A 16,838-nucleotide genomic window follows, 5' to 3' on the forward strand; every position below is an offset into this window, starting at 1 on the left:
TGGCTAGAAGACCGGTGACGTCGAACACTGCCCGAACAAGGAGAGGAACTGACTTCGTGAAGTCGTTACACATAGACACACTTTGCAGATGCTGTTGCTACTCTGTTTATTATGATATAGCCTGATTGCCTAGTCACTGGGCGCGTTTGAGTTGATCACTTTTGTCAAGTCGGAGACCATCGTTGTTGCATTATGGGTATAGAAATTGTCCGACTTGCGACTACTTGTCGATTGCATGAACTTTAAAAAGAATAAAGTGATCAAAAGGTCATGCAGGTGTTGATGAAGTCTCCTTCAGGTCTCTCTGCAGTAGATACTCACCCACTGTACCATGCCGTCCTCTGCTGCATTGTGGGAGGAACTATGTATCAACCAATCGTTAGGGTGTTTTTGTTTGACCCACACAAACGTGGCCAAAGTAGTGACTGAAACAGGAAGCGACTTTGCTGTGAGTTATGATCAGAGCCTTTCTGTTGGAAAACCACTACAGGGTCCTACTTTTGGCTATTGCAAGATGCAACTCCCCGAGTTCCGTCTACAGCCGGCTTAGTTAGGATTACCACTCGAACACACCCTCTGATTGACATTTTTGTTTTACCAAATGGATGGATGGATATCTCTCTCTCTCTCTCTCTCTCTCTCTCTCTCTCTCTCTCTCTCTCTCTCTCTCTCTCTCTCTCTCTCTCTCTCTCTCTCTCTCTCTCTCTCTCTCTCTCTCTCTCTCTCTCTCTCTCTCTCTCTCTCTGTGTGTGTGTGTGTGTGTGTGTGTGTGTGTGTGTGTGTGTGTGTGTACCTAATCATTCAATTACACATATATTGACCTCCTCCCCAATGGCACCTTATTCCCAGTATAGAGCTATTATCCACAGGGCTCTGGTCTAAAGTAGTGCACTATATAGGGAATAGGGCTCTGGTCTAAAGTAGTGCACTATATAGGGAATAGGGCCCTGGTCTAAAGTAGTGCACTATATAGGGAATAGGGCTCTGGTCTAAAGTAGTGCACTATATAGGGAACAGGGCTCTGGTCTAAAGTAGTGCACTATATAGGGAATAGGGCTCTGGTCTAAAGTAGTGCACTATATAGGGAATAGGGCTCTGGTCTAAAGTAGTGCACTATATAGGGAATAGGGATCTGGTCTAAAGTAGTGCACTATGTAGGGAATAGGGCTCTGGTCTAAAGTAGTGCACTACATAGGGAATAGGGCTCTGGTCTAAAGTAGTGCACTATATAGGGAATAGGGATCTGGTCTAAAGTAGTGCACTATGTAGGGAATAGGGCTCTGGTCTAAAGTAGTGCACTACATAGGGAATAGGGCTCTGGTCTAAAGTAGTGCACTATATAGGGAATAGGGTTCCATTTGTGTCAGAGCTATGAGTTAATCCATCCGTCTCAGTCAGAAGGGGTTGTGGGGCCAACCTCATACACTAAGCTGCCAGCAAGCTGTCATTCAGGATGACACAGACTCTAAAACATAAACCATGTAATGTTCTCTATTCAACTCAATGTGAATTCAGTGAATATGAACGAATATCTTCCTGAACTGACATGGCCTTATGGCATAACACCAGTCAGTGTGTGGGTAGAGTCCAGTCAGTGTGTGGATAGAGTCTAGTCAGTCAGTGTGGGTAGAGTCCAGTCAGTGTGTGGATAGAGTCCAGTCAGTGTGTTGGTAGAGTCCAGTCAGTGTGTGGATAGAGTCCAGTCAGTGTGGGTAGAGTCCAGTCAGTCAGTGTGGGTAGAGTCCAGTCAGTGTGTGGATAGAGTCCAGTCAGTGTGTGGGTAGAGTCCAGTCAGTGTGTGGATAGAGTCCAGTCAGTCAGTGTGTGGGTAGAGTCCAGTCAGTGTGTGGATAGAGTCCAGTCAGTCAGTGTGGGTAGAGTCCAGTCAGTGTGTGGATAGAGTCCAGTCAGTGTGGGTAGAGTCCAGTCAGTCAGTGTGGGTAGAGTCCAGTCAGTGTGTGGATAGAGTCCAGTCAGTGTGTGGATAGAGTCTAGTCAGTCAGTGTGGGTAGAGTCCAGTCAGTGTGTGGATAGAGTCCAGTCAGTGTGTGGGTAGAGTCCAGTCAGTGTGTGGATAGAGTCCAGTCAGTCAGTGTGTGGGTAGAGTCCAGTCAGTGTGTGGATAGAGTCCAGTCAGTGTGGGTAGAGTCCAGTCAGTCAGTGTGGGTAGAGTCCAGTCAGTGTGTGGATAGAGTCCAGTCAGTGTGGGTAGAGTCCAGTCAGTCAGTGTGGGTAGAGTCCAGTCAGTGTGTGGATAGAGTCCAGTCAGTCAGTGTGGGTAGAGTCCAGTCAGTGTGTGGATAGAGTCCAGTCAGTGTGTTGGTAGAGTCCAGTCAGTGTGTGGGTAGAATCCAGTCAGTGTGTGGGTAGAGTCCAGTCAGTGTGGGTAGAGTCCAGTCAGTGTGGGTAGAGTCCAGTCAGTGTGGGTAGAGTCCAGTCAGTCAGTGTATGGGTAGAGTCCAGTCAGTGTGTGGATAGAGTCCAGTCAGTCAGTGTGGGTAGAGTCCAGTCAGTGTGTGGATAGAGTCCAGTCAGTCAGTGTGGGTAGAGTACAGTCAGTGTGGGTAGAGTCCAGTCAGTGTGGGTAGAGTCCAGTCAGTGTGGGTAGAGTCCAGTCAGTGGGTAGAGTCCAGTCAGTGTGTGGATAGAGTCCAGTCAGTGTGTGGGTAGAGTCCAGTCAGTGTGGGTAGAGTCCAGTCAGTGTGGGTAGAGTCCAGTCAGTGTGGGTAGAGTCCAGTCAGTGTGGGGTAGAGTCCAGTCAGTGATTAACTGGTAGAGTCCAGTCAGTGGAGAGTCCAGTCAGTGTGGGTAGAGTCCAGTCAGTGTGGGTAGAGTCCAGTCAGTGTGGGTAGAGTCCAGTCAGTGTGGGTAGAGTCCAGTCAGTGTGGGTAGAGTCCAGTCAGTGACTTGGGTAGAGTCCAGGTCAAATAAAAAAAATAAAAATAGATGATCCCTGTCTACTATAATGGAGTACTGGGTAGATGATCCCTGGTCTACTATGGGTAGAGTCCAGTCAGTGTGCATAAAGAGTCAGTGCAAAACAAGATAAATAAATAATTAAAAGGGGGTCAATGTTAATTGTCAGGGTAACCACTTGATTAACTGTTCAGCAGTCTTAGTTGACGATCCCTGGTCTACTATAATGGGGTACTGGAAGTGATAAGGGGTGGCAGCGTAGCCTAGTGGTTAGAGCGTTGGACTAGTAACCAGAAGGTTGCGAGTTGCAAGGTACAAATCTGTCGTTCTGCCCCTGAACAGGCAGTTAACCCACTGCTCCCAGGCCGTCATTGAAAATAAGAATGTGTTCTTAACTGACTTGCCTGGTTAAATAAAGGTAAAATAAAAAAATAAAAAAATAATTGATGATCCCTGGTCTACTATAATGGGGTACTGGAAGTGATAATTGATGATCCCTGGTCTACTATAATGGAGTACTGGAAGTGATAGTTGATGATCGCTGGTCTACTATAATGGAGTACTGGAAGTGATAGTTGATGATCCCTGGTCTACTATAATGGAGTACTGGAAGTGATAGTTGATGATCGCTGGTCTACTATAATGGAGTACTGGAAGTGATAGTTGATGATCCCTGGTCTACTATAATGGAGTACTGGAAGTGATAGTTGATGATCGCTGGTCTACTATAATGGAGTACTGGAAGTGATAGTTGATGATCGCTGGTCTACTATAATGGAGTACTGGAAGTGATAGTTGATGATCGCTGGTCTACTATAATGGAGTACTGGAAGTGATAGTTGATGATCGCTGGTCTACTATAATGGAGTACTGGAAGTGATAGTTGATGATCGCTGGTCTACTATAATGGGGTACTGGAAGTGATAGTTGATGATCGCTGGTCTACTATAATGAAGGTGTAGTAGCAGTAGTAATGGTCTGATTCTGGTGAATCACATTGCATCACATCACACTTTAATTCCGTGCACACCTGAAGCTCCGCTGTGATTGCGCGTGTGTCCGTCCGGTCTGGAGTAGGACCAGCACGAGGCAGAGACTAGCGGAGACAAGATGCACCGGGTTGACAAAAAGCCCTCGAGCGCTGGAGATCAAAGTGACACCTGTCAATGGAGACCAGAGAGGAGAAGAGATGACACCTCCATTCCTCCTCAGGCTTGGATCTTTTGGGATCTTGGACACTGCCCAAATAGCTTGGTAAGTTGTGTAGTACCAGGGGCCGGACAGTTAGAGGTGTGTAGTACCAGGGGCCAGACAGTTAGAGGTGTGTAGTACCAGGGGCCAGACAGTTAGAGGTGTGTAGTACCAGGGGCCAGACAGTTAGAGGTGTGTAGTACCAGGGGCCAGACAGTTCAAGGTGTGTAGTACCAGGGGCCAGACAGTTAGAGGTGTGTAGTACCAGGGGCCAGACAGTTCAAGGTGTGTAGTACCAGGGGCCAGACAGTTCAAGGTGTGTAGTACCAGGGGCCAGACAGTTCAAGGTGTGTAGTACCAGGGGCCAGACAGTTCAAGGTGTGTAGTACCAGGGGCCAGACAGTTCAAGGTGTGTAGTACCAGGGGCCAGACAGTTCAAGGTGTGTAGTACCAGGGGCCAGACAGTTCAAGGTGTGTAGTACCAGGGGCCAGACAGTTAGAGGTGTGTAGTACCAGGGGCCAGACAGTTCAAGGTGTGTAGTACCAGGGGCCAGACAGTTCAAGGTGTGTAGTACCAGGGGCCAGACAGTTAGAGGTGTGTAGTACCAGGGGCCAGACAGTTAGAGGTGTGTAGTACCAGGGGCCAGACAGTTCAAGGTGTGTAGTACCAGGGGCCAGACAGTTAGAGGTGTGTAGTACCAGGGGCCAGACAGTTCAAGGTGTGTAGTACCAGGGGCCAGACAGTTCAAGGTGTGTAGTACCAGGGGCCAGACAGTTAGAGGTGTGTAGTACCAGGGGCCAGACAGTTAGAGGTGTGTAGTACCAGGGGCCAGACAGTTCAAGGTGTGTAGTACCAGGGGCCAGACAGTTCAGAGGTGTGTAGTACCAGGGGCCAGACAGTTAGAGGTGTGTAGTACCAGGGGCCAGACAGTTCAAGGTGTGTAGTACCAGGGGCCAGACAGTTCAAGGTGTGTAGTACCAGGGGCCAGACAGTTCAAGGTGTGTAGTACCAGGGGCCAGACAGTTCAAGGTGTGTAGTACCAGGGGCCAGACAGTTCAAGGTGTGTAGTACCAGGGGCCAGACAGTTAGAGGTGTGTAGTACCAGGGGCCAGACAGTTCAAGGTGTGTAGTACCAGGGGCCAGACAGTTCAAGGTGTGTAGTACCAGGGGCCAGACAGTTCAAGGTGTGTAGTACCAGGGGCCAGACAGTTAGAGGTGTGTAGTACCAGGGGCCAGACAGTTCAAGGTGTGTAGTACCAGGGGCCAGACAGTTAGAGGTGTGTAGTACCAGGGGCCGGACAGTTAGAGGTGTGTAGTACCTAGGGGCCGGACAGTTCATGTGTGATTTTTCAGAAAGTACCCCAGAGTGCCTCCCTGCCTGAACGAGTCAGCAACTTCTCCGGCAAAATATGCTCTTCAAATGTAATCACATTTTATTTGTCACGTGCTTCGTAAAACAACAGGTGTAGACTAACAGTGAAATGCTTTCTTTTAATTCTATTATGTGTTTTATTTTTACCCTTTTTTTCTCCCCAGTTTTCGGGGGAATCCAATTGGTAGTTACAGTCTTGTCTCGTCGCTGCAACTCCAGTACGGACTCGGGAGAGGCAAAGGTCGAGAGCCGTGGGTCTCCCGAAACACAACCCAGCCCAGCCGCACTGCTTTTTGACACAATGCCCATCCATCCTGGAAGACAGCTGCACCAATGAGTCGGAGGAAACACCGTACACCTGGTGACCGTGTCAGCGTGCATTGTGCCCAGCTCGCCACAGGAGTCGCTAGTGCGTGATGGGACAGAAACATCCCTGCCGGGCAAACCTTCCCCTAACTCGGACGACGCTGGGCCAATTGTGCACCACCCCATAGGCCTCCCGGTCGCGGCCGGCTGCGACAGAGCCTGGACACGAACCAGTATATCTAGTGGCACAGCTAGTACTACGATGCAGTGCCTTAGATCAATGCGCCACTCGGGAGTGAAATGCTTTCTTACGGCCCGAGGTAATAACTAGGCTATGTTCAGATGGTATGTACACATGGTACCAGTATGAGGTAATAACTAGACTACACATGGTACCAGTACTGAGGTAATAACTAGGCTATGTACACATGGTACCAGTACTGAGGTAATAACTAGGCTATGTACACATGGTACCAGTACTGTACTGAGGTAATAACTAGGCTATGTACACATGGTACCAGTACTGAGGTAATAACTAGGCTATGTACACATGGTACCAGTACTGAGGTAATAACACATGGTACCAGCTATGTACACATGGTACCAGTACTGAGGTAATAACTAGGCTATGTACCAGTACTGATAATAACTAGGCTATGTACACATGGTACCAGTACTGAGGTAATAACTAGGCTATATACACATGGTACCAGTACTGAGGTAATAACTAGGCTATGTACACATGGTACCAGTACTGAGGTAATAACTAGGCTATGTACACATGGTACCAGTACTGAGGTAATAACTAGGCTATGTACACATGGTACCAGTACTGAGGTAATAACTAGGCTATGTACACATGGTACCAGTACTGAGGTAATAACTAGGCTATGTACACATGGTACCAGTACTGAGGTAATAACTAGGCTATGTACACATGGTACCAGTACTGAGGTAATAACTAGGCTATGTTCACATGGTATATACACATGGTACCAGTACTGAGGTAATAACATGGTACCAGTACTGAGGTAATAACTAGGCTATATACACATGGTACCAGTACTGAGGTAATAACTAGGCTATGTACACATGGTACCAGTACTGAGGTAATAACTAGGCTATGTACACATGGTACCAGTACTGAGGTAATAAGTACTGAGGCTATGTACACATGGTACCAGTACTGAGGTAATAACTAGGCTATGTACACATGGTACCAGTACTGAGGTAATAACTAGGCTATGTACACATGGTACCAGTACTGAGGTAATAACTAGGCTATGTACACATGGTACCAGTACTGAGGTAATAACATGGTACCAGTACTGAGGTAATAACTAGGCTATGTACACATGGTACCAGTACTGAGGTAATAACTAGGCTATGTACACATGGTACCAGTACTGAGGTAATAACTAGGCTATGTACACATGGTACCAGTACTGAGGTAATAACTAGGCTATGTACACATGGTACCAGTACTGAGGTAATAACTAGGCTATGTACACATGGTACCAGTACTGAGGTAATAACTGTACACATGGTACCAGTACTGAGGTAATAACATGACTATGTACACATGGTACCAGTACTGAGGTAATAACTTGACTATGTACACATGGTACCAGTACTGAGGTAATAACTAGGCTATGTACACATGGTACCAGTACTGAGGTAATAACTTGGCTATGTACACATGGTACCAGTACTGAGGTAATAACTAGGTTCACATGGTACTATGTAATAACACATGGTACCAGTACTGAGGTAATAACTAGTACACATGGTACCAGTACTGAGGTAATAACAGGCTATGTACACATGGTACCAGTACTGAGGTAATAACTAGGCTATGTACACATGGTACCAGTACTGAGGTAATAACTTGGCTATGTACACATGGTACCAGTACTGAGGTAATAACTAGGCTATGTACACATGGTACCAGTACTGAGGTAATAACTAGGCTATGTACACATGGTACCAGTACTGAGGTAATAACTTGCTATGTTCACATGGTACTATGTACATGGTACCAGTACTGAGGTAATAACATGTACACATGGTACCAGTACTGAGGTAATAACTAGGCTATGTACACATGGTACCAGTACTGAGGTAATAACTAGGCTATATACACATGGTACCAGTACTGAGGTAATAACTAGGCTATGTACACATGGTACCAGTACTGAGGTAATAACTATGTACACATGGTACCAGTACTGAGGTAATAACTAGGCTATGTACACATGGTACCAGTACTGAGGTAATAACTAGGCTATGTACACATGGTACCAGTACTGAGGTAATAACTAGGCTATGTACACATGGTACCAGTACTGAGGTAATAACTAGGCTATGTACACATGGTACCAGTACTGAGGTAATAACTAGGCTATGTACACATGGTACCAGTACTGAGGTAATAACTAGGCTATGTACACATGGTACCAGTACTGAGGTAATAACTAGGCTATGTACACATGGTACCAGTACTGAGGTAATAACTAGACTATATACACATGGTACCAGTACTGAGGTAATAACTAGGCTATGTACACATGGTACCAGTACTGAGGTAATAACTAGACTATGTACACATGGTACCAGTACTGAGGTAATAACTAGGCTATGTACACATGGTACCAGTACTGAGGTAATAACTAGGCCATGTACACATGGTACCAGTACTGAGGTAATAACTAGGCTATGTACACATGGTACCAGTACTGAGGTAATAACTAGGCTATGTACACATGGTACCAGTACTGAGGTAATAACTAGGCTATGTACACATGGTACCAGTACTGAGGTAATAACTTGGCTATGTACACATGGTACCAGTACTGAGGTAATAACTAGGCTATGTTCACATGGTACCAGTACTGAGGTAATAACTAGGCTATATACACATGGTACCAGTACTGAGGTAATAACTAGGCTATGTACACATGGTACCAGTACTGAGGTAATAACTAGGCTATGTACACATGGTACCAGTACTGAGGTAATAACTAGACTATGTACACATGGTACCAGTACTGAGGTAATAACTAGGCTATGTACACATGGTACCAGTACTGAGGTAATAACTAGGCTATGTACACATGGTACCAGTACTGAGGTAATAACTAGGCTATGTACACATGGTACCAGTACTGAGGTAATAACTAGGCTATGTACACATGGTACCAGTACTGAGGTAATAACTAGGCTATATACACATGGTACCAGTACTGAGGTAATAACTAGGCTATGTACACATGGTACCAGTACTGAGGTAATAACTAGGCTATGTACACATGGTACCAGTACTGAGGTAATAACTAGACTATGTACACATGGTACCAGTACTGAGGTAATAACTAGGCTATATACACATGGTACCAGTACTGAGGTAATAACTAGGCTATGTACACATGGTACCAGTACTGAGGTAATAACTAGACTATGTACACATGGTACCAGTACTGAGGTAATAACTAGGCTATGTACACATGGTACCAGTACTGAGGTAATAACTAGACTATGTACACATGGTACCAGTACTGAGGTACACATGGTACCAGTACTGATAATAACTAGGCTATGTACACATGGTACCAGTACTGAGGTAATAACTGGTATGTACACATGGTACCAGTACTGAGGTAATAACTAGGCTATATACACATGGTACCAGTACTGAGGTAATAACTAGTCTATGTACACATGGTACCAGTACTGAGGTAATAACTTGGCTATGTACACATGGTACCAGTACTGAGGTAATAACTTGTCTATGTACACATGGTACCAGTACTGAGGTAATAACTAGGCTATGTACACATGGTACCAGTACTGAGGTAATAACTAGGCTATATACACTGGACCAGTATGTAATAACTAGGCTATGTACACATGGTACCAGTACTGAGGTAATAACTAGGCTATGTACACATGGTACCAGTACTGAGGTAATAACTAGACTATGTACACATGGTACCAGTACTGAGGTAATAACTAGGCTATGTACACATGGTACCAGTACTGAGGTAATAACTAGGCTATGTACACATGGTACCAGTACTGAGGTAATAACTAGGCTATGTACACATGGTACCAGTACTGAGGTAATAATGTACACATGGCTATGTTCACATGGTACCAGTACTGAGGTAAAAACTAGGCTATATACACATGGTACCAGTACTGAGGTAATAACTAGGCTATGTACACATGGTACCAGTACTGAGGTAATAACTAGGCTATGTTCACATGGTATATACACATGGTACCAGTACTGAGGTAATAACTAGGCTATGTACACATGGTACCAGTACTGAGGTAATAACTAGGCTATGTACACATGGTACCAGTACTGAGGTAATAACTAGGCTATGTACACATGGTACCAGTACTGAGGTAATAACTAGGCTATGTACACATGGTACCAGTACTGAGGTAATAACTAGGCTATGTACACATGGTACCAGTACTGAGGTAATAACTAGACTATGTACACATGGTACCAGTACTGAGGTAATAACTAGGCTATGTACATGGTACCAGTACTGAGGTAATAACTTGGCTATGTACACATGGTACCAGTACTGAGGTAATAACCAGGCTATGTACACATGGTACCAGGACTGAGGTAATAACTTGGCTATGTACACATGGTACCAGTACTGAGGTAATAACTAGACTATATACACATGGTACCAGTACTGAGGTAATAACTAGGCTATGTACACATGGTACCAGTACTGAGGTAATAACCAGGCTATGTACACATGGTACCAGTACTGAGGTAATAACTTGGCTATGTACTGAGGTAATAACTAGACTATATACACATGGTACCAGTACTGAGGTAATAACTAGGCTATGTACACATGGTACCAGTACTGAGGTAATAACTAGGCTATGTACACATGGTACCAGTACTGAGGTAATAACTAGGCTATGTACACATGGTACCAGTACTGAGGTAATAACTAGGCTATGTACACATGGTACCAGTACTGAGGTAATAACTAGGCTATATACACACGGGGTATCAGTGCTGAGGTAATAACTAGACTATGTACACATGGTACCAGTACAGAGGTAATAACTTGGCTATGTACACATGATACCAGTACTGAGGTAATGTGCAGCAGCATGAGGTAATTGAGGTAGATACATAGACCATATTCTCATGTTTCTTCAGAATGCGGAACTTTGAGTGTAGGTATGTACAGGGCCTTCAGACAGTATTCATACTCCTTGACTTTTTCCACATTTTGTTGTGTTATAGCTTGAATTTAAAATGGACTAACTGGCCTACACATAATACCACATAATGGTGGTGGTCCTGTAGCTCAGTTGGTAGAGCATGGCGCTTGTAACGCCAGGGTAGTGGGTTCGATCCCGGGACCACCCATACGTAGAATGTATGCACACATGACTGTAAGTCGCTTTGGATAAAAGCGTCTGCTAAATGGCATATATTATTATTATTATTATTATTACATAATGTACAAGTGGAATTATGTTTTCAATATGTATTCAACCCCTTTTGTTATAGCAAACTAACAATTTCACGTAATACGTTGCATGGACTCTGTGTGTAATAATAATGTTTAACATGATCTTTTGAATGACTACCTCATCTCTGTACCCCAACACATTACAATTATCTGTAAGGTCCCTCCGACGAGCCGTGAATATCAAACGCAGATTCAACCACAACGATAAGGGAGGTTTTCCCAATGCCTCCAATACCCATCTACCTATTAGTAGAGGGCACAAAAAAAAACTGACATTGAATATCCCTTTGAACATGATGAAGTTATTAATCGATATCAATACACCCAGTGACTACAAACATACAGGCGTCCTTCTTCAGTCGCTGGAAAGGAAGGTGTAACAGCGCAGGGAATTCACCATAAAGGCCAAAACAGTTACAGAGTTTAATGGCTGTGATAAGAAAAAACTGAGGATGGATCGACAACATTGTAGTTACTCCACAATACTAACCTTATTGACAGAGTGAAAAGACGGAAGCCTGTAAATATATATTTTTTTAACATGCTTCCTGTTTGCAATAAGGAACTAAAGTAGAACTGCTAAACATGTGGCAAAGAAATTAACTGTATATCCTGAATAGAGAGCATTATGTTTTGGGGCAAATCCAATGCAACACATTGTACAACTCTCCAATGGTGGTGGCTGCATCATGTTATAGGTATGCTTGTCATCAGCAAGGACTAGGGAGCTTTTAAGGATAAACTGAAACGGAATAGAGCAAAGCACAGTCAAAATCCTAGATGAAAACCTGGTTCAGTCTGCTTTCCACCAGACACTGGGATTCACCTTTCAGCAGGACAATGACCTAAAACACAAGGCCAAATCTACACTGAAGTTGACTACCAAGATGACATTGAATGTTCCTGAGTGGCCAAGTTACTGTGTTGATTTACATCAGCTTGAAAATCTATGGCAAGACCTGAAAATGGCTGTTTGTAGCAATGATCAACAACCAATTAGACAGAGCTTGAAGAATAAAAAAATAAAATAATGGCCAAATATTGTACAATCCAGGTGTGCAAAGCTCTTAGAGACTTACCCAGAAATACTCACAGCTCTTAGAGACTGACCCAGAAAGACTCATAGCTCTTAGAGACTTACCCAGAAAGACTCATAGCTCTTAGAGACTTACCCAGAAAGACTCACAGCTCTTAGAGACTGACCCAGAACGACTCATAGCTCTTAGAGACTTACCCAGAAAGACTCACAGCTCTTAGAGACTTACCCAGAAATACTCACAGCTCTTAGAGACTGACCCAGAAAGACTCATAGCTCTTAGGGACTTACCCAGAAAGACTCATAGCTCTTAGAGACTTACCCAGAAAGACTCACAGCTCTTAGAGACTGACCCAGAACGACTCATAGCTCTTAGAGACTTACCCAGAAAGACTCACAGCTCTTAGAGACTTACCCAGAAATACTCACAGCTCTTAGAGACTTACCCAGAAAGACTCACAGCTCTTAGAGACTTACCCAGAAAGACTCACAGCTCTTAGAGACTTACCCAGAAAGACTCACAGCTCTCAGAGACTTACCCAGAAAGACTCACATCTCTTAGAGACTTACCCAGAAAGACTCACAGATCTTAGATACTTACCCAGAAAGACTCACAGCTCTTAGAGACTGGCCCAGAAAGACTCACAGCTCTTAGAGACTTACCCAGAAAGACTCACAGCTCTTAGAGACTGACCCAGAAAGACTCACAGCTCTTAGAGACTTACCCAGAAAGACTCACAGCTCTTAGAGACTTACCCAGAAAGACTCACAGCTCTTAGAGACTTACCCAGAAAGACTCACAGCTCTTAGAGACTTACCCAGAAAGACTCACAGCTCTTAGAGACTGGCCCAGAAAGACTCACAGCTCTTAGAGACTTACCCAGAAAGACTCACAGCTCTTAGAGACTTACCCAGAAAGACTCACAGCTCTTAGAGACTTACCCAGAAAGACTCACAGCTCTCAGAGACTTACCCAGAAAGACTCACAGCTCTTAGAGACTTACCCAGAAAGACTCACAGCTCTTAGATACTTACCCAGAAAGACTCATAGCTCTTAGAGACTGACCCAGAAAGACTCACAGCTCTTAGAGACTTACCCAGAAAGACTCACAGCTCTTAGAGACTGACCCAGAAAGACTCACAGCTCTTAGAGACTTACCCAGAAAGACTCACAGCTCTTAGAGACTGACCCAGAAAGACTCACAGCTCTTAGAGACTTACCCAGAAAGACTCACAGCTCTTAGAGACTGACCCAGAAAGACTCACAGCTCTTAGAGACTTACCCAGAAAGACTCACAGCTCTTAGAGACTTACCCAGAAAGACTCACAGCTGTAATATCTGCCTAAGTTGATACTAACATGAATTGACTCAGGAAGTTGAATATTTATGCAAATGAGATACTTGCCATTTTCTCATTTCATTCAAAATAAATTTCTTAAAAACATGTTTTAAGTTTGTCATTATGGGTTATTGTGTGTAGATGGATGAAAAAAACCAAACATTTTTTTCATCAATTTAGAATTCAGGTTGTAACACAATGTGGAATAAGTCAAGGGCTATGAATACATTCTGAAGGCACTGTATAAGGGCCTTCAGGGGCGGCAGGGTAGCCTAGTGGTTAGAGCGTTGGACTAGTAACCGAAAGGTTGCAAGTTTGAATCCCCGAGCTGACAAGGTACAAATCTGTCGTTCTGCACCTGAACAGGCAGTTAACCCACTGTTCCTAGGCCGTCATTGAAAATAAGAATTTGTTCTTAACCGACTTGCCTAGTAAAATAAAGGTCAAATTAAATAACCTATAGGTAGGTGTAAAGTGACTAGGCAACATGATAGATAATAAACAGTAGCAGCAGCGTATGTGATGAGTGGAAAACACTCCATGCAGATAGTTAAATAGTTAGACAGATAGCTACCAGGACTAACTACCAGGACTAACTACCAGGACTAACTACCAGGACTAACTATTTATCAGTGACGTACTAGGCCATACGCACTACCCTCTGCATTGGCCTTGCGGTCAGCTGCAGAACGTTTAAAGCTCTGAGGGCGTGACACATCTTTTCAGCCTTCTGAGGGAGAAGAGGCGTCGTCGGGTCCTCTTCACGACCGTGTTGGTGTGTGTGGACACCATGATCATTCCTTAGTGGTGTGGGACACTGAAGAACTTGAAGCTCTCAACCTGCTCCACTACAGCCCTGTCGATATATTTCAAATGGGGGTTGTGCTCGGCCATCCGTTTCCTGTAGTCCACAATCAGCTCCTTTGTCTCGCTGACGTTGAGGGAGAGGCTGTTGTCATGGCACCACACTTCTAGGTCACTGACCTTCTCCCTATAGGCTGTCTCATCATCGTTGGTGAGCAGGCCCACTACGGTGTTGAATGCCAGGCTGTAATCAATGAACAGCATTCTCACCTTGGTGTTGCTCTTGAAAGAATTCAGCTGACGGCTCTTCTTCTCCTCCACTTTGAAGGTCACAAGACACAGCAGCCTATCTGCCACGTGTAGAGTAATGTGGAGGTATTAAAACTGTAGCCCGTAAAGGCTTTAAGGATATAAATAAAAAACAATTGAATGAATGAGGGGGAAAAAAACATGTGAAATGTGGTGCTAATGGTATTTAATGAGGCTACTGGAAGTACAAGAGCCCGAGTCAGTTTACATTCCAAACAGCAGGACATGATGGAGGAGGTGTGAAAATGCTAAATAGTTGGGAGTGGTTACAGCAACTGCCCTGAGAGAGAGAGCACCGGTTGTGGTAGGTAGGCAATTTGGTAACATCAATAAACGGTCATATTGACAATGAATTGATTGATAAATAAACTGATACATTTACAATGGCGTGCCTGTAATATCTGGCTATAGGCTTCGATACAAGCAATGATTTCACACCTTTGGTTCAAGTAGAGAACAGCGACGACATGAATTCTCCTGTTTCTCTTAAATTGTTTTCAGACTCGCCTTTATTATACCGTCACAAGGTAAGTCTTAGCCAAAAATAATAAATAATAAAAACGAACTTACTTGACTTACATAAGAAGAAACAACAGAGCATAGCGGTCCTCGCTGAGAACAAGTGGTTGAATAATCCACGTTCCATATTTCACCCTGGTGAATGATCTTTTCTACTTCTCGCCAAAGCTTCTAGCTTCTTTCTACTTTAAAAAATATAAAACATTTATCTGCTCTTCTCGGGGGAAAAAAAAAACATTGATGTTCTTATTTGATTATATCCTCTCCAGAAAGGTTATCTTGAAACTATGGGGACGTGGTGAGAAATCGGCTTCCGTGTCAATTCTTGAGATGATCCTCTCCTCCTGTGTCATCTTCCCGAGTGGAAGCCCTGCTTCGCTTCAGATATGTCATACAGGCGCTTCATGGGCGGGGAGAGAGTGACGTTTACTTCACCTGCTGTGCTGTACCCTTTTAGACACGAACATATATTACACTTGATTAAATCACTTTTTAAGGGTGTAGTTTCCAAAATGATATGTCTCTGTCCTCACCGCCGTGTTCTGTGTAGCAGCTGTATCCAAATGCGCAAGGAGGTAAATAAGAAAAGAAGAAGCGCAGTCCTTCTCATGCTGCTGAAATACAAGATGCGCTTCGTTAAATGAACACCTATTTTATAAAGTTTCTTTAAGATAACCGGATACTGTTTTACGTGGCATTAGGTTACCTTAAAAAATGCTTTGATAGCAGACCAATAGCTCATATTCTCACCACGACGCTCGCTTCATTTACTCATGGAAGGAGACAATTATCCAGGAAACAGTTACGCACGGCTTTTAAACTTAAACACATTTCTAAGTAGAGCGAAATATTTGGACTTCCATTTTCACATCGATATGACAGTGTACATATCCAGAAGTTCAATTCCATTGGCATTTCCAGTTAAAAGCGATTTTTTTTCTGTTTCACCATGAACTCTACGAGCTCCACTGGGAGGAGGAAATGTGAGGCACCGATTGACTGCGTCTACCCCCCGACCATCTCTCTCTTTTCCTCTCTCTCTGTCCCTCTCTCCTTCCCTGACTTAGTATATCATATGGTAAGGGAGAAGGGACTATAATGCGACTGTCTCCATAAAGCCTCACCATGGCGTTTTTATAAAACAGGTGCTTACAATCAAAGCACAAGTAAATAGTATTAAACCGGAGGCAATTAAAATCTCATTGCAGAATTTCGCCTAACTGTCTACATTTAAATGGAAGACAATTAGGTTTTTGTACATGGTGAGCCAGGCAGTTGTGATGATATATTGTAAAGTCTAGACAACAACAACAACAAAAAATCCAGTTTTTTTTTAATGCTTCTGTTTCACCTTGACAAACTATGAGCTCCTCTGGGAGGAAAACACGGATGGACTGTGTCTACTCCCGTCTAGACCTAATAACTTTAAAAGGGCTGACATGTAGTGGATAAGTTAGTTGATTGATAGTAAAAGGGGTGGACTCACAGCTGAGAAAAGTGCATATGGCTATGAGTTAGTTGTTAC

General features: G+C 43.9%; 1 protein-coding gene across 2 annotated transcripts in view; it reads right to left on the reverse strand.

Moving 5' to 3' along the window:
* The window catches only part of LOC118377754 (neuronal acetylcholine receptor subunit alpha-2-like), a 70,529-nt gene extending 54,205 nt beyond the window's left edge, over positions 1-16,324 (reverse strand). Inside the window, exon 1 of one of the 2 annotated variants that reach the window (XM_052471595.1) lies at positions 15,374-16,324. In XM_052471595.1, the coding sequence (XP_052327555.1) occupies positions 15,374-15,440 (67 nt within the window). In that variant the 5' untranslated portion in view covers positions 15,441-16,324. Of the gene's footprint in view, positions 1-15,364 lie in introns of both variants that reach the window. The other variant, XM_052471594.1, reaches the window with a different exon arrangement.
* Between the last annotated feature and the right edge of the window lie 514 nt (positions 16,325-16,838).

Source organism: Oncorhynchus keta, chromosome 19 (genome assembly GCF_023373465.1).
Source record: "Oncorhynchus keta strain PuntledgeMale-10-30-2019 chromosome 19, Oket_V2, whole genome shotgun sequence".
Classification (NCBI taxonomy): domain Eukaryota; kingdom Metazoa; phylum Chordata; class Actinopteri; order Salmoniformes; family Salmonidae; genus Oncorhynchus; species Oncorhynchus keta.